This window comes from Notothenia rossii, assembly GCF_949606895.1.
Source record: "Notothenia rossii genome assembly, chromosome: 4".
NCBI lineage: Eukaryota > Metazoa > Chordata > Actinopteri > Perciformes > Nototheniidae > Notothenia > Notothenia rossii.
Window position 1 is genome coordinate 21,055,729 of NC_136902.1, and position 22,289 is coordinate 21,078,017.

Consider the following 22,289-nt stretch of genomic DNA (forward strand, 5'->3'; position numbering starts at 1 on the left):
GTTTTTTGTTACAGGGTTGAATGTTACGGGGTTGAAGATTTTAGCTTAATGTAGCCATAAGTCAACATTAGCTAGGTTATGGAGCACCCCATGGCATGAGGAAAACAAGAAATTAATATATTTTCCCAAGGTAATTGTTTACTTTTTCTCAAACAGTAGTAAATATGATTTATGTACGTAACAGTGTTGAAAGGTTGAGCTTTACGATGTCACTGACAATAAAAACAATGAAATATAGCTAAGAAAGTATGCTCACACTTACCTCTCTTTAAAGTTTCAGCAGGAAAATGTTGAGTGATGTCACTTCCTGGGTGGTGAGGAAGTTGGACTGTACCATTCTTTTTTTAAAGGGGGGGATTGGTATGCTGTTATGGGGTTGAACAAAACTGGGGGACGTGATTAAATAGTGCTATTCTATAGATAATTCATGTTTTTTTCTCAATTTTTTTTTATTCAGGTTAAAGTAAACAGGAAAATGATTATATTAGCAGAAAAAACTTGTGGTTATTGACTATTTTTATTTGTTTTATATTAAATGAAAAAGTTACTTTGCTCAGTTGGGACATGCACATTTGGCTGAACTCTACGTCTCAGCAAGCCATAACATTTTTCAAAACATAATTTTTTAAATATGTTTGTGTGTTTTAATGCAAAGATACGTGGATCTTTCCATTTCCTGTTTTAAAATGCATTTTGTGGTTTACTTTATATGAAAATCTTTGAGGTTAACCTGTGGGACACAAAGTGCACCGATTTCAGAGAATCACCCAGCAGCCTGATCAGGAGGCGCTGACAAACCCGACAGATTCACAACAGAACATAACACCCTCCCCAACACGTCACACTGCTGTCAAAACGGAGGGCTGCTCCTGTCCACCTTCATTTATCGAGTTTTCTGCATTAGGAGCACAGGGTTCACATTTACACATAACATTTACTTCAAGACTTTGCAAAGAAATGTGACAAAGCACAACATGCAAACAGAGTGTGATTATCAAGTTGCCACAGGGAAGCATTCTATTTGGAACATCTATTCTGAATAAACCCCACTGTGCTAATTGGAAGAAACAATAGCAGGCTGTCAGAGTGGTGATCGCACCCTGTAAATAGCAACTGGTTACCTCTGCAATTCTCACCTTTCCCCTCCAAGGGATTCTGAGGATAAAGAAACTGAGAAGGAGCAGAAGTGGATGATGAATTCTTCAAAAAAAGGGTTAAGCACTATGATCAATTTCATTCAGTATAAATATCTCTCTAGCTAATTAGAAACATTAAACCAATTAGTCTAATGAACTCATTCTGTCCCCATACCCGTTTGGGCTCTTTGCTAAAGAAGCTTTTTATTATTTCTCTCTGGGAGCAATGTTTTTGATTTATTTCAGAGACAGCAGCAGTAAAATGTATTAGGCTGGGAGCTGTCTGGCTCATATACAAAGAAGTCATTATTAATCAACTCCACTGGCCTTCATTTCCTCCCCAGCTCCACTATCACTGATGAGGACGGACTGCTGTTATACGGGAACTCAGTTTACTACCAACATGTCGTTGCCACACTCTCCAGTTGATTTTCTCAACCTTTTAAGCAATTAATTTGGCCATATATTATCTTATCTTGGAGCATGACAAAGCTAAGGTACCATAGTGTGACATATTCGGAATTTCTCACATGATTACTAACATGCAGGCTCAAGGCATCAGGGTCCACAAACATTCGAATGATTTCAATTCTTATAACAGTGATTCCCAAATTTCCCCCAGAGCATGAAATGGAAAAACATGTGTGATTTCGCTGGAAACCAGAATGCAGTGACATGGAGAAAGCGTGACAAGGACCATCCTGTTCACTCTGAGCAGTCTGATGATCCCCCCCAAGTGGAGAGGCCGGCACGGTGCACTGCAACAGCTCCTCTGGCAGCACCACAGATATCTCCATCTCTAACCGACAGCTACAGGAAATATATTCAGTAAAAGTTGCAACAGAATGTTTTTTGACAGGAAATCCCCCGAGTAGCAGAAAGTTAACCCATTAGTGAGGAAATGTATTGTGAAATCTTTTTCCCAGCCAAACTCCCTGAATGACATCATCGTCTTTAATTGCAAATCAAAGCATCCAAAAAGCAACAGATGCTTACAGAATATGTAAATCAAGCGTGGCCAACAGAAAATTGCATCTGTGCTGCTTCATACACAGAGGGGGGGGGGGGGGGGGGGGGGGGCAAACATTGCTAGCAAATGTACTGTAAACAGGGCTTACTGTGGGGTCTAAAATCTCTGCATGACAGCACTGTAATTTCATTTATCACGCCTCAGCAAGCACCAAATCAGACATGGACGCTCCCCATTCTGAAACCAGTGTGAGGGTTTTTAGGTTGGGTGGGGGAGGGTCAGCGAGGCAGCAGAGCAGCACCTGCAATGGTGGCATGGATTACATTTCCACTGTTGCACAGGGCCTCCAAGTGGAACAAATTCAGCACGGAAGAGCAGGTAAAAGATGGAAACACAGGGGAAGATTGAGAGAAGACCAGGGACTGACAGGTGCAAAGTGCAGACATGCCTTTAGTCGAGGAGCAAAGAGCCAAACTCAGGGAAGGAAACCCAGAGGACAAACTAACAGAAGTAGCTGGGTATTGTGGCTACAAATAGGAAATAATATAATCCGTTTTAAATCCCTGGTTTAAAAAAATCCAAGACATTAATTGACATTTGTGTGCATATGTAATTACTGATTTCTCTTTTTCCTGCAACTGGATGACTAACAGGAGGGCTACTTCTAAGCTATGCTTTCTGCCCACCCGCTTCTACAAATTGTGTTTGTTGGTCGGATGTATAAATTGCCTAATATTGAAATAGAATACAAAATAAAATGTTAAATTACTTCCATGTGCCAGTTTAACCGGCAGTTCTTAAATTCAGACTTAGTGAAAGTTAATGCAAGTTCAACTAAGAGAAGGTTTAAGCAATACTTTTAAATTAGCCAACTAATAAGTAGGAAGAACTTAGGAAGGAATAAAAACAGACCGTGAAAGATTTACAAGCTGGTAGAACCTGATACTAGAGCGTTTGGTCCTTTGGATTCATATCTGGAAATGGAGATATATCACACCGTTATTTTCAGTCCTTGTCTGGTGAAACAAGGCAGGTGAAATACCTTATCACGGCAGAAATGTTGACTTGTCATAGCAGAAAAACTAAAGGTGAAACAAATTGGTGTGCAAAACCAGGACCCTGGAACTAGCTCACCAAAATGGCATGCTGTCATTCTTAACTAGTTCCCCTGTGCTAGTACAGCGGACATGTCTGCTGGGAAAAAGGTCACTTGCCATCCAAGATGTGTGGCATGAACACCCTGAGTCAAATACACTTTTGGCCCTATCAAGACTAGAAATATAAGTCTGTCATCATGATTCAGCAAAAGGACACTGTGTGCCATAATGAAGGGTACAGACAAGTGTTACAGACTGGAGGGCTTAGTTAGCAGTGTCAGCAGGGAAATGACAGCTCCTGATTGTTTAACCCTATAGGCTTGGGGCAGCGCATGATAAATGTGCTCCAGGATGCTATCAGTCATAACTCATGATGTTACTGAACTTGATCGATTTCGTCATGAGGGACAATCCCCCCGCGCAGGAATCAATGTCAGTTTAAACTTGGATTGATTAAAGTTGTCGTAGAATCATTGGGATCTCTCTTCATAATCATTACACTGCAAGTTGACAAATATTTCTATTGAAACTGGTGTGATTACACACAGAATAACATTCAATTTTGATGAAATGGAACCGCTGCAAGTAATGATTACAACACTGTTAAAAGAGACAATGGACGCAATTTTATGCATTTATTCATGTAGTTATTCCACTCTGATTCAAAGGCCCAAGGCCGGGTCAGCGATTTAATAGCCAAAAATACTCTAGATTTATGGTTAATGTTTTTTTTTTAATCTTCTTCAGGTTTTCTCTTCATTTTTGAACCATCCTTCCATAGAAATGCCACAAAACTTTTGAAAAGTGCATTTTTGTGAATATCTCAAACTTCTCAAGTTGTTCATATACCCCAAATGTTCCCCAGCGCCAAGGCTTGTGAGGGCACAAATTTGCAACAAGAAACCACAAACATTTTTCCCCAAAGGTTTTATAACCATCCTGTTCAAACAACATTCTCTTTTTTTCTTTTTACACAACCAGAGAACAAAAAAGATTAAACATAATAAACTCCCAAACCTTTTGTACAGAGAACTCAAACTATATGAAGAAAACGTCTCTTATATTAGTCCATGTTTTATCCTCTGAATCCGCTCTTGCATTCGCCATTTAATTGGGAAGGGAGACACAACTGTGTCAACATGAGGCTCTCTGTGTTGTACGCAATGTCAATCAGTCCATTTCACTTGCTGGTTTTATCTGTTTAATATGGAATAGAAACCAGTAAGTTTAGGCCGGTCAACAAGAAATCCAGTAAGATCTATGATAGTGTGTGAGTGTGTGTGTGTGTGTGTGTGTGTGTGTGTACGAGGTGTGGTGTGTGTATGTATGTGTATGTGTGTGTGTGTGTGTGTTTGTGTGTGTGTGTTTGTGTGCATTCAAAGGTTATCAGTGTGAATGTGTCAGGAGTAGGCAAATCTAAATCAAGTGTTTGTATGCATGTCTGCGTGTATTAAGAGTCTCATATTTAAGCCAGTCCGAATCCCTCTGAGCATTCCTGAATGGCCAACAGCAGCATGTGCCTCAGCTTCTCGTAGCTCTCATAGGCTGGGAGGTCCAGCTGGTTGAAGCTGAGCGGAAAAAATGGAAACAAGTAAAGTTAGTTTCACAATAGACATTTTTACAACATAGTTCAAATGATGCATGCTTTGCAATATCGCAGTGTTTACCAGGTGTGAGCGGATGGCAGGCGGTCGGTGGAGCGGTCGTCGCGGTGGATCTGGAACTTCTGGATGCCGTTCATGCCCTCCAGAGCAGTGAAGCCCTGAAGGGGAACCTTGGACGTGCCGGTGACAAACTGTAGGAACTTAGCCCGGTCTGCCTGGTCAAAGGAGCGCAAGGCCCTCCAGAACCACTGGATCTAAGGGAAAACAATAACATTTTGAGGGAAATTCTCCACAAATAAAATCGGACTATCAGTTGTACTGAGCTAGAGGTGATGTGCAGAAATCTGGAAATGCATTGGAAAACATTGAAATATTAATGTTGTACACTTGTTTACTCATCTGTACCTGGATGGAGCTGGCCTGGTATTTGTGATATTCAGTGTTGGCCTTCAGGTCGTCGATGTCAATAGTGGGCAGGCCGGAGATGAGCAGCTCCAGCTCCTGCTCGGTGAAGATGGAGATCAGCCTCTTGGGGATGATCTCGTAGAATCCCTCGAGGAACGCTGCCAGCTGCTTGCGGATCGCACCTAGAAAACAAGTGAAGTATATTCTTCATTAAGCACATAACTAACGTTATTCTATCAATTAAGTTGGTGGTTATTGTTTTTCAATGAAACATCTGGAAATTGAAAGCTTTACTGAATAATGCATACGAGCAGCTGGAGGGTGCTGCTTATGATAATTCAGCCATCTTGCAGAGAGACACTTTTAGCCTCTGCTGCATATTGATCAGTTCAACATTAAGAGTGCTGCCACCTAGTGCTATCTTTGTGCACTACTGAGAACAGGGTATATTCAGGAATCCTGAAGTCAAATTTAATACCTTTTAAGACCTTTTTTTAGACCCTTTCCATACATTTTAAGATTTATCGCAACTTTGAGTTCTAACCGGTTACATTGGCAACACACTTTACCTCACATTTACTATATTGATTGTAAGATAGCAAAACTAAACAGAGTGCAGACAGACCACTGAAGCCTCCTTTCCAAATGAACTTCAACCTCTCTGTGAAGGTCAGGTTTAATGCAGTATGTTGCTTCTGTAGACTCTGTGCTCTTTCATTCCAGTAAAACTCCTCAGAAACCATTAGAAACCAGTATTTGACCAATAAACAAAACAATTGACAAAACTTTGAACTATGAAATATGTTAAACTTTGGTGAGCTTCAGCGGGGTAATGCCATAAAGGAGCTCCCTCCCACACTGTCCGGGGCTAAGCGCTGGCACATAGGACGATGCTCTGACATCATCACCCTCACACATTTGTCATATGTTTACAAAAAAGGATATATATGTTATGACTTTTCTCGTTCTTAATATAGACTATATTAGGGTTGATATGTGTTGACTTTACTTTAAAATAGCAGATCTCTGTGACCGGATATAGTTTGGCTTAGACCCCGGCCCCACGAGGACGCATACGGTAAAACGCATACGCAAGCGCAAAAAAGGCTTCCGTTCACACGCATTCGATTCATTAACGTGTCCGTTCACACTAGACCGCTGGAAATGCTGGAAACGCTGGAAACGAGGCCTGTAAGTGGCGCAGCTGCTGCCCGAAATACACCAAAAGCAGCGAAGAAGACCCCTGAGCATGGTTGCCCTTCTGTTTATTCTCAGCGGTGGACGGCGTGTTCTCCTGCTGTATATCTCTCCGGTAGTCCACAGCAGATGAAAAACACCCACCTCACTGCCTCTTCCAAGGAACGAGGGGACCGTGCGGCAGTTTCCATAAAAAAAATGTTCTGCCGGTCAACATGTCCGTTAAAGTTTAAATCTTCCGTACAAAATTAGAAAAGTGCCGGTCAGAGGTCTTCTTTGTTATTTATTGAGCTTTAAAACAAATTGATAACGACTCTGTTCTGGGGCTATTTCATCATTATCAGAAAATGATCATATAGGGCTTACACACGGAGCCGTTGGACCCCCAGAGCGTTGCGTATGCCGGTCTACCCACCTTGGGACCCGTTACAGTAGTCGTTTAGTTCCCCCCCCCCCCCCCCCCACAGAGCGGAGCAAGGCAACGAAACTTAAAATAATAAGCAGCATTTTACGGCGCGCTATGCATGGGGCCGCCTTGGGGGGTTTCCCAACATGTCGTTTCAGTAAATTAAAGGGTGTTTCATGTTGTCGTTGCTGTGGACCTTCTTAATACCTTGGAAAATGCCGTTTAATACTTTTTAATAGCCTTAATTTTTGCTAAATTGATTTATCAACTTTTAATACTTTTTAAGACCCCGCGGACACCCTGGAGAATCCTCAACGCCTGAACATCAAAAATGACAGACGCTGATTAAAAGATATTGCATTAAATAGTTGTTTTTGTCAGTAATCCCCTGTATTGTTACAGCTCTACTGCTAATAAAGTATTAGGTAATAGAATCACACTCTTACCGGTCATCTTCATCTGGCAGACCAGGTGCACATACTCCTTTTTGTTTTCCTCTGTGACCAGGATATTGGCTCCATTTGGCTTGAGGTCTCTCACTTCACACACTCCAAACTCCTGGACCTACACACACAGAGCACATGCAGGCTTTCAGTATCACTCGTTTCAGCTTAACATGTTACTACGAGCCACAGATGGTATCCATTAACAATATTTTAAGGCCATCAGATTGCAAATTACATTTTCGCAGCACTTATTTTAAGAGAGAATAAAGCATTTGGGATTCAAACCCTAGAGGCCAAATCCAAATTTCAACACTTAAGGAGACAGCGTGATAAATCAATGCTGCACTTGAAGCTAATTGAAACATTTAAGAGAATAGAAGACACCAACCTCTGTGCTGAATGTCAGCTCGTAGCCCAGCGTTGACACATTATTCTCCAACAAGTACACCAAGCCCTGGAAGAATGGGTAGTCCTCGCTCTCCATGTCTGTGTACCTGGTAAGACCAAAGAAATACATTTATAACAGGCACATATTCAAGAGAAAATACTACTAAATATTGCAATCACAAGGCATAGAGTGTTGGAACACATCTTTAAATATTAGGTGACTTGGCTGTAACATTAGCTTCAATACCTGACACTCTTGCCCAGGATGTGTTTGTAGAAGCTGCGGGTGAAGTAGCACTCCAATAACCGGTTATCATAGACTGCCTTGGCCACCACACGACCCACAAACTTGAAGTAGCTGAGGTGGTTGGGGTTGCAGTGGGATGAGGGGTTGATGGTGTAGGTGACACGGTCGCCTGGCGATGTGCGGAACAGAGCGTACATGGGGTTGAACATCTCCCGGGAGATGATCATGTACCACTCTCTCAGCAGGCCGCCGGCATCCTGGCCCTCCTCCCCTTCAAACACAATGTACCTGGAACGGAAAGGGAGCAGAGGATGATTTGGTTGGAGTAGTGTAGAATTGAGAGGACATGCAAGTGAAGGAATGAAAATGGAGCCTTACAGTCTATTCTTCATGTCCTCTGGGCTCTTGCGATGCAGCTCCCTGTAGGAGTCCTCAAACACGTGATCTCTCCTCACGTGCACAGCCATGTCCTCCTTCCTCAGCCCTTCATCCAGTCGCTCCAACTCCTGCCGGAAGTACCTGGCAGGAACAAAAACAGTTTGTCAGTGATTTGAAAAACCAATAACGGTACATTACACGGTGTGAGATTAAAGTGTGAGATAATCGCCCTTACTTTCTCTTAACGTCAAAGTCCAGGATGCGAATGTAGTCGACCAGAACTGCAAAAGGCCCATCAGCCAAGTGAGTTGTTGACTGGCGCAGGATCTGGTTAAGCACTGTGCGGTGAGTTTCTAAAAGAAAGAAGAATGGTCCTGTTAGAAACTTCACTACAAATCAGAACCAAGCTGTATGATTCTCCTCAATCCGTCGGGCTCACCAGCAAAGCGGAGGAACTTCTGGGTGTCCGGTGGCAGGTTGGAAGAGATGTGCATGGAGGATGGTTCCCTGGAGAAGAATGGGTCTAGGGATGAAGGTGTGGCCGGGGTCAGGGGGGCTGGGGACAGTGGTGGGGGCTCATCTTTGATGTGAGAAAGCTGGCTCTCCCGGGTGTCCCTCACTGGGGGTTTGCTCTCTCGCTCCGTTGCATGGACGAGGAAGAAGGCCTCTACAGCGGGCTGGAGGACTGGAGAATCAAAGAAAACAGAATTAGGGGGACAAATCTTTGCGCCATGCTCCTTTAACAATCCTGATCAATAAAAAACAGCATCAAGAAATGCATTTCTCAAAAGGATTCCACTAACCCAGTACGGCATGCTGGTCATGGGACTCCTCCAGCTCTTTCAGGCACTCCCCGAGCATGTCCCATAGTTCATCCAACAACAGCTGCTCGCTGAGCAGCGGGAGGTCTGGGAGTCTCTCCTCACCCTCTGACTGGCTGTTTCCATCCTCATCTGAAAATGAAATTGACAGAGACATTACATCAGCTATGCTGTCATGAACTGACTGGAGCTGTTATTTCTTTGGCTAAAAAATGTTTTGAGTTCATATCAGAACAGGGGCGATGCCGTGTTCTCACTAGATGTTTGTTTTTGTGACAAAAACAAAATCAGAAGGAGTTTTAAATCATCTTTAGCCGTTTGCAAGTGAGTCCTACCCAGAGGTGCAGGGTCCTGATCCAGAGGAGATGGCTGGTCCACATCCATGGGAGATTCATCTCTCTGGGCCGCCTGGGCTTCTGACATTGACTGCACTTCAGACTACATGAAACAAACCAGGAAGGAGACACAGAATGAGCAACAGGCGTAAAACATGGAAGTCTTAATGATTAGCATTTTTCATTTTCACAGTAACCATCTTGATGATATTGCCATGCATAATGACATTCCCATGATCCACTTAGAGAGGAGGGGAACTGGAACTGAGGAGGGAGGGGCCGCAAGCATGAAGCCATGACAGCCAGCAAACAGACATCATCAGTAGAACAGATCAAACCGTTTGGAGCAGGCAGCACATTCATTTCTAAACCATTTCACACATGGATGCAGAGATATTGATATAGGTTTCAGTCAGTCACTGGCACATCTGTCCCTCTGTGACTAGTCCAATGTTTATCATGGCAGCAGTTCTCACCACGCATACCAATTGAGATAGCAGGCAGTATGGTGACTACGCAGTGCATAATGTTGTTTACAGATACTAGTGCCGTAGCGATGCGTCGACTTCAAAATATCGTCGACGACATATTTCCTCGTCGACGCATCGCCACACACACGTGGGTCACTCAAAACAACAACAAGCAGTTCGCAATCGCACTTTAAACAATATGGAGACTGAAACGGCTACCTCCTCCTCCTCACAGGATTGCGCACGAAGCCCTGCAAAAAGCCCCCACTCAAAAACATCTCGCCCTAGGTCTTTCAAATTGAATGTATTGAAATCTCCAATATCAACGTAAGAGCTTGTTCGGGGGGTGCTAACACTTAACCATAAACTTTATCGTTTACTTTCTCCATCTTTATATGTAGATATTACTTTTCTCCATTAATCTCCGTCACGTTGTTTCCATAGCAACAACAACTTCCTGTCAACAGCGCTACCTCTCCTTCAAAATAAAAACATATTCATAAATAGGAACAGCCCTAGTGTGTTGTGCAGCTTGAGTTCTGTGCACTTCGGTAGTGCTAACTATCTTATAGCTCTCCGTGCGGTTTGTTCGTGCTTGGTTGGTTAGTAGTTAATGTTAGCTACCTAGCAAGCGGCGCCAGCTGTGTGTTAGTTAACGTTTGTCAGCATTTAATGTTGGATGGAATGGTAGCTAGTTTACGTCTGCAGAACACCGCTATCTAGCCGCTACTAACCCGGAACGAACAAACTGCACAGAGAGCTAACTCATGTTGTGGTCGTTTACGAGTGAAACATAATATTAGACTAACGTTAGTCAGCTTATAGTATCTATGTATGTCAACTAATGGAGCCAAGCAATGTCTAGGCCAGGGCTGCACGTAAGCTGGTGCGCAGTTGTCATGAATGAAGTAATGTTTTTTGGTATTTATTTGAGACACATGTTTTTTATAAATCGAACAACAGAAAAAGAATCGTTAGATTAGTCGACTTATCGATGAAATAATCGCCCGATTAATCGTTTTCAAAATAATCGTTTCCCCCCCAGCACTAACAGACACAGTGCAATACCACATACTGATGGTAAACTGTCATTATCTTCAAAATAAGATGGATTTAATTTAATGGGTAAGCTTAACATTTTCCAGAAACGCACAAAGCTAGTACAGGCAAAGCCAGATTAGACAAAAGGCATGTTGGAGTGTGAGGGTCCTTTCATATCATTTACCTTGATGATTACTATAGTATTTTGAAACAATAAAATTGTGATGGTCATATTAAGTAATCAATGTGCATTGTTTATTACTGTAAGTGTGTGCGGTGTGTGTGAGTACAAGTATGCCTGCTGTCAGTGTAGCCCATGCTAACCGTGGCAGCAGCAGCAGCCGTGCCAGCAGGGGGGGCAGCACCAGTGGGGGCATGGGGGACCACCACTGAGGATCCGGCAGCGGCGGCGACAGATGCAGAAGAGGCGGTGGGTGGGGGCGCCTGTTGAAGCCGGCGGGCCCGCTGACCCTCCCTCACCATCTGGATGATGGCGTCAGCCTCGGCCTCTAGCTGACGCACCGCCGCCTGGATGCTGCTGGCTGAGCCTAGACTGGTGGAGCCTGGACGTTTAGAGCGGGAGGAGGGGTGTTTCATTTGATTACCAGGATAGTGTAAGAAGACATCAAAAAGAGAAAGGGTGGGACATTTTCTTGCCTAGTCTGCCGGTTTGCTTGGCTTTCTTGTTGGCGCGCCGTGTGTCCTCGCGGAGCTGGATGATGACCTGCAGCACTCGCAAGAAGAACTTCTGTGTGGACGTCTTGGAGGTGAGTGAGCTCATACAGGGGAGCTGTAGCTCACGGCCCCCGAGTGTACGTTTTTGTGCAGCCACAATGACCACACTCTCGGATCCGTCAAACCTGTGCCCCAACCAACAAACGTAAACAAGGTAAAGGAAATTGTATTTGTAGAAAACTAACTTTCATGCAAAAACTTCCGACAGGAATATTAAGGCTAATTTAATTACAGAATGAGAATACCACATTCTCTATTGCAAATGTGTTGACACCCTAAAGTCACTGGGGGGCCCAGAACCATCATGGCTAACCTGCTGGTCATCTTGTTCTTCAGTCTGCCAGTGAGAGAGGTATCCTCAGGGGTGGCGTCCGGGGAATGGGAATCAGCTTGTGCCCGTCTCTGCTGCTCCAAGTTGTATTCTCTAAGTTCAGCCAGCAACGTGCCTGAGAGACAAAAGGAAAAAGTGTTCAAAGACAATTACATTTGCTTGAATGACAGCATTAGATTCTCCATCGTTGTAGTCGCCTAGCACTGACCGATCTGTTTGCAAAGAGTGTATCCGAGGTGTCTTGCCCCACTGAGCAGCAGTCGGAGCACCGTGTCTCTAGTGGAACCGTCTCCTCTAGATAACTGCAGCAGGATGTTAGCAGCATCCTCCAGACCCTCCTCTGAACACGAGTGGGATGTCAACACCTTGCAGGAGGAAAGCAGTTATTAGAGAAAAAGAAAATCATTCTAAAAAAGGGATTATTTATTAAATGCATTTGGTGAAAGAAACACGGCAAGAAAAATGGGCTTGTGATTAAAACAGTGTAAAGGTTTTTGTCAATAGTTTTTGTAAAGACTCCGAAGGACAAGTGTGGCTTTGTGTCACAGTCCAACTGTTTCAAGACACAAACCTCTGGAGACAGTCAGTCAGTATTCATCCAGCATTTTGTATACTGACAATCTCAACCAGCCGGTTGCAAACTGTTCAAATGTCCTGGAGAAAAAGGCTGAACTCAAAACATCCCCTCAAATCTCAAAGAAGCCACATCAACCCATACCTTAAAACAAACATTCTCTTTCGCAACTTGATCCGTTATACATTTACTGTGATGCTGTATTGATGTGATGTATTGTAGTGCACCACCAGAGGTAATAATGTAAGATAATGCAAAGTTACATTTCTCATGAGCTAAAGGTAGTTCACACACATTTCATGAAATTAAAATGTATGACACTTTTCTCATACCTCCACAGAGAGCTGAAGCTGTTTCTCTGTCAGTCCACTGGAGGCCAGCTTGTTGTCAATCTCTACAATACAGCTAGTAGGCATCCTCAGTTTCCCTGTTTTAGCAAAATGCCCCAAAAAGTACACATGATTATTTTCTACTGAAATTGCTGTTACATAGGTGAATGAACTGATGACTTTTTATCATGGAATAAATGAACAGTACCTGTAGAAGTGATTCCAGTGGACGTGGGGATAGAGATAGATGTTAAGGATGTCTGGGAGGCTGCCAGACTTGTCCCTGAGGATGTACCCTGGGCTCCTGCCCCCGCAGAGGCCCCTGAGCCTGCCACAGTGGGCAGGGTGGACACAGCGCCCTGTGTTGTGACCGGGGCTGTGACTCCTGAGCTGGTTGCCGTGGGAATGGCAGCCTGTGGGGTGGGGTGTCCAGCAGGCACCTCTGTGGCCTTGTTGTCAGGCAGGGCAATGGATATGAGGGAGAGCAGACGTAGCAGCTTTTCAGTGAGCAAGGAGCTCCGTCTGATGACAGGGTGGGACAGCATGTTCATCAGCTGGCCAAGTGGGGAGGTCTCCAGGCTTAACTGAGCCCCCTCAGCCTCTGCACTGCCCCCCAGAGGCACTGTCTTCATAGAGGCTTTGCCCTTTCGGCTGACATTCATGTTGTCCAGCTTGACCAGCAGGTCCCAGAAATCAGTGGAGATTCCCAGAGACTGGAGAGTAGCGGCAGTGGTGCCAAATGAGTTCTGGGTGTTTGAGGCATTGGAGCTTGGGTTACCTAGAGACCCTGACCTGGAGCCCCCACCTGCAACCACTGAGGTGATTGAACAAAGACGAGAGTCTAGATCAGAAGAAGATGTTGACAGATCCTTGCAGCGCTGCTGGGTGAAGTGGCTGGGGAACACCTGCAGACACAGACAAAACAAAAAGACTTCAATTATTACAACTCAATGACATTTGTTTTCAAACACACAATAGAGGATGCTTCTGATGTAGATACAGATAGGTGTATTTGCACCTTGGCTAGCTGGATGAGTGTGTCCAACACGTGTCGACAGACTACTGGAGCAGCTTGTGGGTGGATGTGGACAGTGGAACCTCCACCTCCAGCACACGTGACACTTGTGGCAGCGCCGGACACTGCTCCCAGTGTTCCAGACCCTGTAGAGCCCCCAGCTGAATGCCGGTCAGCATGCTTCCTACCGGATGCTCGCTGAATCTGGAAAATGTTTGTCCTGCAGCCCAAGGCTGCGTCCATAGAAACTGAAAGCCAGGAAAGCTGGCTGGAGCTGCGAGACTCCACCCTGTTCAGTAGCTCCAAGGAGGAAGAGGAAGATGAAGAAGAAGAGGAGGATGAAGAGGATAGGGAGGAGGTAGCAGAGCCTTTTCCTGCGCAGCCTCCCTGAGCACCCCTCTTGCCACGCGAGTCTTCTAGACGTGTGGTCTCGACACACACCTCACTCTCGCTGCTGCGTTGGAGGATGGATAACAGGCTGCGAATGACCCACCCCCGGGTCTGAGAGTGGTAGCAGAGGTTCCTGAGCACACGGTGCAGACGGCTTGTGTTGAGCTTCGGTTCATCCACAAACAGCAAAACCAGCAGGCAGGACAGGGCCTCGTGGTCCAGCAGCAACCGACCGCGCAGACGCAACAAGGAGTCCACACTGGAGCTGGATGGTCTGAGAAAATCCAAAGATAACATATATTAGTTTTTGTCACCTGTCACAACAAGCGCAGCAGGATTTGATCAAAACCACCTATGACATGTTCAAGTCCATCATGCTAAATTCTATATACTACAGAAAAAGCCAAATAATATGATTTCTCAAGTCAGGCAACTGGATCACCGTTTTCTCACCTGTGGTTTGTTCCTCCCCCCATCTGAAATGTGCCTCCTCTCTGCACAGCAAGTCGGGTGTACTGGACGCCACGATTGCTTCCTAGCCGGCTGGTGAAGGCTGGAGAGCGCAGGATGGCAGATAGGGCTGAAGATGAGCTATGGCCAAACAGCCTTTCGTGCATCAGTTGCCTCTGGCGTGCCTCTTGTTCACGACGCAGAGCGGCTGCTTCAGCAGCGATGTCCGGAGGCATGACGGCCAACACGCTGTCCTCCATGTCCTCCAGGACACTTCGCCGGAGCTCCGAGGGCAGAGTCTGGATGAAGGTGACAGGATCCAGAGGGGTGTCTCCCTGTGTGGGCTGTTGGGCCAGCTCCCTGCGCTGCTGCTCTGCTCGTTGCTGGGCAAGAACCTAAAACAAACAACAACATGCTTATTTAGAAAACTGATTATCCGTTACTTATTTATTTGGAAAGATGTTTTACATTTTTTCTACAGTTGGCAAGTCTAAAAATAATGATTTTGTCATGTGTAATGTTATAATAATTTCTGAGAGTCTCTCACCTCCTCCTGGATGGCAGGTGGCAAGGCCGCCAGGAACTCAGGGCTGACCTCTGTGACCCCTGGGCCTCCCAGTACAGGTGGAGCAGTGGAAGGCAGAGTGGTGGCAGCTGGAGGGCGAGCGGGTGGTCTGATGCCAAGCTGATTTTGCAGCACCTCTCGGCGTATGTCCTCAGGAAGAGCTGCCAGGAAGGAAGGATCCACACCCTCAGGCAGACTAATGCCTGCCAAGACAAACATATGAGCTTTAAGTGACATTTGATTTAAAATGGGAAAAATCAACAGAAAAAGTATGATAGCAATTTATTTTTACCTGCAAATGGGTCCTCGTCCTCATTGCTGGTGGATGGGAGGGGCTCTTCCTGGATGGCCTGAGACTGGCTGTCAGCACTGTCACTTCTGGGCATCGTTTCCCCAGGTGATGAGATAGAGGTGGAGCTGTGGGAATAAAAATAAAAATAATGGCTATAGTCAGTGTGCGGCAAAATGTATGAATAGTGGCCTGGCTGATGTACATTGTGAAATGAAAACCAGTAACTGAATGCTTAGAAAAAGGTGGTGGGAAAAAGATGCTTTAATCTAAAAGCATCTTTTGTTCATTTTGAGTTGAAAAGAGAAGATGCCCAATCTATAACTTTTGATAAACATATACAGTGGGGCAAAAAAGTATTTAGTCAGCCACCAATTGTGCAAGTTCTCCCACTTAAAAAGATGAGAGGCCTGTAATTTTCATCCTAGGTATACTTCAACTATGAGAGACAGAATGGGGGGAAAGAATTCAGGAAATCACATTGTAGGATTTTTAATGAATTAATTGGTCAATTCCTCGGTAAAATAAGTATTTGGTCACCTACAAACAAACAAGATTTCTGACTCTCACAGACCTGTAACTTCTTCTTTAAGAGCCTCCTCTATCCTCCACTTGTTAACTGTATTAATGGAATCTGTTTGAACTCGTTATCAGTATAAAAGACACCTGTCCACAAGCTCAAACAGTCACACTCCAAACTCCACTATGCCAAGACCAAAGAGCTGTCAAAGGACACCTACAAAATTGTAGACCTGCACCAGGCTGGGAAGACTGAATTTGCAATAGGTAAGCAGCTTGGTGTGAAGAAATCAACTGTGGGAGTAATTATTAGAAAATGGAAGACATACAAGACCACTGATAATCTCCCTCGATCTGGGGCTCCACGCAAGATCTCACCCCGTGGGGTCAAAATGATCACAAGAACGGTGAGCAAAAATCCCAGAACCACACGGGGGGACCTATTCAATGGCCTGCAGAGAGCTGGGACCAAAGTAACAAAGGCTACCATCAGTAACACACTACGCCGCCAGGGACTCAAATCCTGCAGTGCCAGACGAGTCCCCCTGCTTAAGCCAGTACATGTCCAGGCCCGTCTGAAGTTTGCTAGAGAGCATTTAGATGATCCAGAAGAGGATTGGGAGAATGTCATATGGTCAGGTGAAACCAAAATAGAACTTGTTGGTAAAAACTCAACTAGACGTGTTTGGAGGAGAAAGAATGCTGAGTTGCATCCAAAGAACACCATACCTACTGTGAAACATGGGGGTGGAAACATCATGCTTTGGGGCTGTTTTTCTGCAAAGGGACCAGGACGACTGATCCGTGTAAAGGAAAGAATGAATGGGGCCATGTATCGTGAGATTTTGAGTGACAACCTCCTTCCATCAGCAAGGGCATTGAAGATGAAACGTGGCTGGGTCTTTCAGCATGACAATGATCCCAAACACACCGCCCGGGCAACGAAGGAGTGGCTTCGTAAGAAGCATTTCAAGGTCCTGGAGTGGCCTAGCCAGTCTCCAGATCTCAACCCCATAGAAAATCTTTGGAGGGAGTTGAAAGTCTGTGTTGCCCAGCGACAGCCCCAAAACATCACTGCTCTAGAGGAGATCTGCATGGAGGAATGGGCCAAAATACCAGCAACAGTGTGTGAAAACCTTGTGAAGACTTAGAGAAAACTTTTGACCTCTGTCATTGCCAACAAAGGGTATATAACAAAGTATTGACAGGGCTCGACATTAAGGACTGCCCGATGGCCCGGGGCCATCTAGTATTTAGCTCGGGCCATGAAGCCTCACCTGCTGGTTGCCCGATCGGGCAATCTATTATACCAGAATCATGCAGCTCGCGGATCCAGTAATGAGTGACCCGACAGTAAAACTAAACATATCTATAACTAGTTTAGGTAGTTTGAGAGGTAATTAAAATAGCTACGTGTGATATTCTAACCTGAAGTGTGTGTTTTGTTCCGCTCACCGCTGCATGTGATCATGCAGAACTGCGTGTCGACTCGTCAGCAGCAGCTGATCCCTCTTTCCCATCAGATTAGACTTCACTCGCGTTTATGTCCATATCGATCAGATCCAGCTAGTTCTAGCTAATGATATGACTACCTGCTTATTAAAAGACACCGTGACCTAAACAATAAGTGTCGCTATGCAACTGGGTGAGGCCACAAAGTATAGCGCAGCATTATGCATTTGTTTACATGCCCACCGGAACCCCGAGGCATTAGCAACAGATCAACGCACAATCAACCCATACAGGACATCTCTTTCTCCACATTAAGTGTTACACATTAGAATTGACTACTCTTGTCTGTCACATACTCTTCTTTCTGTCACATAAGTGGCGCAACTGACGCGGTATTGCGCTAAAGGGAAATTATTTTTGACCGGACATTTTGACCAAAGAGATTTAGATTTGCTTGCTAACGGGAACTCTGACGTCGCCATTGTGTGTGCTTCGCGGATGCACACGGCTGCTCGGGTCTGCTCGGTCAGCTTCTAGATGAGGAGGCATTCCTTCGACCAACTTACAGTGGATAACATTACAAACATTTTTAACAGGGGCCTTAATAGCGTAAATAATGTTTGTTTTGGCAGTTATAACGGCATGTAATGTTTTCTACTTTTTTACATCTGGGAAGGCATTTGCCTTCATCAGATGGAAAGTGTCTTGACCAACAACTTAAGTATTTATTATAGCTATGCAGGGCATGCAAGCGAGCAAACACAAACAAGTGAAATGAAGAATACAATTGAAATTGTAATATTGTGGTGGTTCATCTTATAATTCAGTCTATAGAATGCACCAGACAGCATCTAAGACCTGCCAAAATCTAAATGTTCTAGGGGGAGGCCCCCCAAACCCTTCGTGCGTCATTTCGTCCATGCGCATTTTTCAGGCCAATCGCTATTGGGCTCAGGGCCATATGTAAATTAGCTTAGATGGCCCACAGTTGAGGTATACCTAGGATGAAAATTACAGGCCTTTCTCACCTTTTTAAGTGGGAGAACTTGCACAATTGGTGGCTGACTAAATACTTTTGTGCCCCACTGTATGGTTATCTAGGCAATAGATGCAGTTGAACATTCATTTGGTCACGGATGACACTGACCCAGTGTCTGCGTCTGTGTGCCGGTCAGTCAGCCCACTCTCCCTACTGCCGGACAGCTCCTGAGACAGCTGGGCGGTCTGGGCAGGGTTGGCAGCCACTTCTTCCTGAGTGGTAGAGGCAGGGCTGCTGGTATCCATGGGGGACCCTTCCAGTTGTGAAACACCCACCACTGCAGGCTCTGAGGTCTCCACGATGTCTGGACTTAGGGAGGCTAAAGAGAGAAAAAGTGACGGTTAGGTTAGAACGGCGTGAATCAATGTTCTGTTGTAAAATTCCATGACCAATTGGTTCATATTTCAGTGTTCAAAAGATGTTACCAGCTTCAACATTATGTACATAACAAATGTGTGACCTAACTGTTGACCTGTCTGTAAATAGAGAGCTTTCAAAGTTAGTCTACCTTCCCTGCCTTCATCCAACGCTCCTCCTCCCCCACTGACTCTCTCACCGATTGTGGCTGCCGGGGACATTTCCATCTGAGATGCCTCCGCTTCACTGTTTGGCCGGTCAGCTGATGACAAGGCAGGAAGACCCGCCCCTGCTAGAGCAGCCAGTGAGCTGGCATGCGATTCAGCCAGTAAGAGGTCAGCGATTGGCTGGTGGACCTGCTGACTGATGGCAGTCTCCAGGGAGACCAGCGCCTGTTCATGAGGAGCAGGTGTGGTGGGAGTGACCTCTCCAGATGGGGGAGCAGTGAGGAAGCCCTCTGAGACCCTGGGTGGGTCCAGACATGACACTGTGCCACCCTGAGCCTGCTCACCCTCTGCAACATCCAGAGAGAACAATAGTGTGAGGACAAGCTTAGCTCTTTAAGAAATATATATGTATGGAAAAAATGACCATAATTTGTTGAGTGAAAAACAGATTACATATATAAACAGTAAAAATAAGCATTTAAAAAATACAACTGAATATTTTTGGCAGGGGACTAGCTCTTTGTACCTTATAATTACTCACAGCTACCAATGCTTACGCCTATACAACATCTCAGCCAAAACAGCTCCAAACCTTCTCAAAGCAGTAATAACTAATTGTTAGGAATGACTAGGCACAGATGCAAAACTGCACAAACAGAAATAGCAGTATCTACGTTTGTTATTGATCCTGATTGAAACTGGATGGTAAGAGCCTGCACTGAGGAAGGCAGTAAGTTGTATAGTTATCTCCTGAACGGGGTGAACAATCCTTATCCCCAACAACAACACAACTTACTACCTCACCACAGCACAGCCAGTGCAGTGCAATGCATAAAATATACACATGAGAACACATTGTAGTTCAGAGAATACAGATGGAGATGTCCAGCTGGTATAGCGTAGCCATAAGAAAGACAGTAGACTGTATAGTTATCTCCCAGATCTGGTGTGATCCTAAAACTATACAAACTACTACCTCATCCCACAGCACGCTCTGCTGGCTGCTTCTCTCTCTCGAGGCCGTCACAGATGTTCCATTCCAGATAGAAATTGTAAACATTACGACATACAGAAACAAAATGTATTAAAGTGTCAGTACCTGCAGTGTTCTCAGCACCATTAACTGTCCCCAATCCAGAACCCTATGAACCAAAAGCAGTTCGTATTAGCAACAAAGTGAATAAAAACGCCAAAAGACGCATGCACCTCAAGGTAGTAATGCACAATATACATTATTTGTATAGGCAACGCAATGTCAACTTGTGTGATAAACATAATGCCCTAAGGGGTTTTGTTTACCTGCAGGCTCTGTTCCCTGGCCTGCTCTGCTCCAGAGGCCCTCCTCTCATTCTGCTTAGACTCTTCCTCTTCAGCCAGCTGCCGCCTCCTTTTCTCCCGACGCTCCTCCAGTTCCTCATCTCGCAGACTCTCCAGATGCTGCAGGATAGGCACCTTCACCACTGAAAGCAGACACAGATGTTAGAGTTCATCCCTGGTCCTTCCACGTCCAAACAATGACACTTATGTTCACCTGTTGACATGCTTTTGACCATAATAAAGACACAGCTGTACACTTGGATGTGTGTGTGAACAGAAGTCATTAAGCCTTGTGCATTGATATCTGCATAATACAATGGACCTACCTGCTACGCAGTCGTGCATACTCTCAGCATCGAGCACTTTACACTCATCTGTCCATCTTGTTAAGGCAGTGGGAATACTAGAGAGGGTGCCTGGAGGGACAGAGAGAACACTCATGTTAGGAATGAAGGCTTATAGTCATTCAGTAACTATGACATCAATGATAACCCAGAGTGATTCTCACCTGCTTGTCCCCCGGTACTGCTCTGCTCATGGAAAAAGTCATCCAACAACTCGTCATCAGAGCGTGCAATGATGTGCACATCCTCATTTCCCACCAAAAGGCGGGCCCGTCCACGAGATTGCAGAGGCAGTGAGCTGGACAGCTGCAAGATGTCTGCAGCAGCACTAGGGCCCAGCAATCTGAAGAATGTAGAAGAGGAGGAACAGACATTTTAATGAGTGTTATCACTCAAATAAAGAATGGCGGTGTCAAAAAAACACACAAAGAATAATGAAAAAATAGATGTGTTGTTGAACGAAGAAACCAAAAAACATGCTTTACCTTTGCAGGATTAAAGGAGGGTTGGGCTGGCGGTTGCCAGGGTAATGGACATGGATGGTGTGTCCACTGTTGGCAGTGAGCTGTCGCAGTGTCCGCTGGCTGCGACCCATGCCCTGTGCCAGGCGGCTGCTGGTGCCTGCCACGCCCAGGGTGAGGGAGCCGTGGTCCGCATGACGCACCATCAGCGGGTGGGAGCTGGGGATGTTGCCTGGGGAGGGAGGGATGTCAGCTGATGGAAAAATAACAGAAAACAGTAGGCAGACATTAGGGGGACAGCTCTGGACGAACCCCGAGTTTTTTTTTTTTTTGGGATGTCCTAAACTTTGGTGAGGAATATGAGAATAACTACTTGGGATAAGAGGGCTGACCATTGTTAATCATGTATACCTCAAAATGTGATACAGGGATTAAGACTTATTCCTTATTTTTAAACAGTGGGCTTCATTATCAAGAAGGGGGAGCACTTTATCTGAATAGGAAGTGCATTTGTACCAAACCACAGTGGATCTTAATCAAAACTAATTCTACCAAACAATCAAATGTACAGATATGGGTAATAAATCCTCCTGCTTACCGTTGTTGGAGAACATGTTGTCAAACTCTATGATGAGGTCATCATCCCTGTCAAACCTTTCGAAGCGGATGTGAGGTGCGGCATTGATGTCTGGGAAGTCCTCATCCAACTCCATCTCTGAACCTTCATCATCATCATCCTCATCTCCCTCTTCATCATCCTAGAGAAAAAGCAGCAGCCATGAGTGGTAAAGAAAAAAGCAGTAATCGATATTTGTCAACTGAACCTCATTGCATGAATCCATACCTGATCTTCCTCCTCTTCCTCTTCCTCCTCCTCCTCTTCATCCTGGCTGTCTTCATCATCATTGCTGCCACTAGAATCTTCCTCCTGGGTGTGCTCCTCATCCTCTGGTTCCAGGATGTTCATGGAGTCTGATGAAGAAAGAAACATGGAATCTCACACAGGGTTCCTGCA

The 22,289-nt window shown here is 45.1% G+C and overlaps 1 protein-coding gene across 1 annotated transcript in view; it reads right to left on the reverse strand.

Moving 5' to 3' along the window:
- Window positions 1-3,825: 3,825 nt before the first annotated feature.
- huwe1 (HECT, UBA and WWE domain containing E3 ubiquitin protein ligase 1) overlaps window positions 3,826-22,289 on the reverse strand; it is a 33,364-nt gene continuing 14,900 nt past the window's right edge. The window contains exons 21-50 of the mRNA XM_079677639.1: window positions 22,119-22,246; window positions 21,873-22,032; window positions 21,299-21,527; window positions 20,978-21,156; window positions 20,796-20,885; window positions 20,452-20,612; window positions 20,252-20,294; window positions 19,137-19,499; window positions 18,737-18,947; window positions 15,622-15,746; window positions 15,312-15,532; window positions 14,768-15,159; window positions 13,928-14,588; window positions 13,118-13,814; window positions 12,913-13,007; window positions 12,215-12,371; window positions 11,989-12,121; window positions 11,598-11,800; window positions 11,265-11,503; window positions 9,430-9,532; window positions 9,077-9,226; window positions 8,713-8,958; window positions 8,509-8,626; window positions 8,274-8,414; window positions 7,896-8,183; window positions 7,650-7,755; window positions 7,262-7,379; window positions 5,213-5,394; window positions 4,871-5,061; window positions 3,826-4,771 (exon numbers count right to left, since the gene is read on the reverse strand). Coding sequence (XP_079533765.1) covers window positions 4,669-4,771; window positions 4,871-5,061; window positions 5,213-5,394; window positions 7,262-7,379; window positions 7,650-7,755; window positions 7,896-8,183; window positions 8,274-8,414; window positions 8,509-8,626; window positions 8,713-8,958; window positions 9,077-9,226; window positions 9,430-9,532; window positions 11,265-11,503; window positions 11,598-11,800; window positions 11,989-12,121; window positions 12,215-12,371; window positions 12,913-13,007; window positions 13,118-13,814; window positions 13,928-14,588; window positions 14,768-15,159; window positions 15,312-15,532; window positions 15,622-15,746; window positions 18,737-18,947; window positions 19,137-19,499; window positions 20,252-20,294; window positions 20,452-20,612; window positions 20,796-20,885; window positions 20,978-21,156; window positions 21,299-21,527; window positions 21,873-22,032; window positions 22,119-22,246 — 6,233 coding nt within the window. The 3' untranslated portion in view covers window positions 3,826-4,668. The remainder of the gene's footprint in view (window positions 4,772-4,870; window positions 5,062-5,212; window positions 5,395-7,261; window positions 7,380-7,649; window positions 7,756-7,895; window positions 8,184-8,273; window positions 8,415-8,508; window positions 8,627-8,712; window positions 8,959-9,076; window positions 9,227-9,429; window positions 9,533-11,264; window positions 11,504-11,597; window positions 11,801-11,988; window positions 12,122-12,214; window positions 12,372-12,912; window positions 13,008-13,117; window positions 13,815-13,927; window positions 14,589-14,767; window positions 15,160-15,311; window positions 15,533-15,621; window positions 15,747-18,736; window positions 18,948-19,136; window positions 19,500-20,251; window positions 20,295-20,451; window positions 20,613-20,795; window positions 20,886-20,977; window positions 21,157-21,298; window positions 21,528-21,872; window positions 22,033-22,118; window positions 22,247-22,289) is intronic.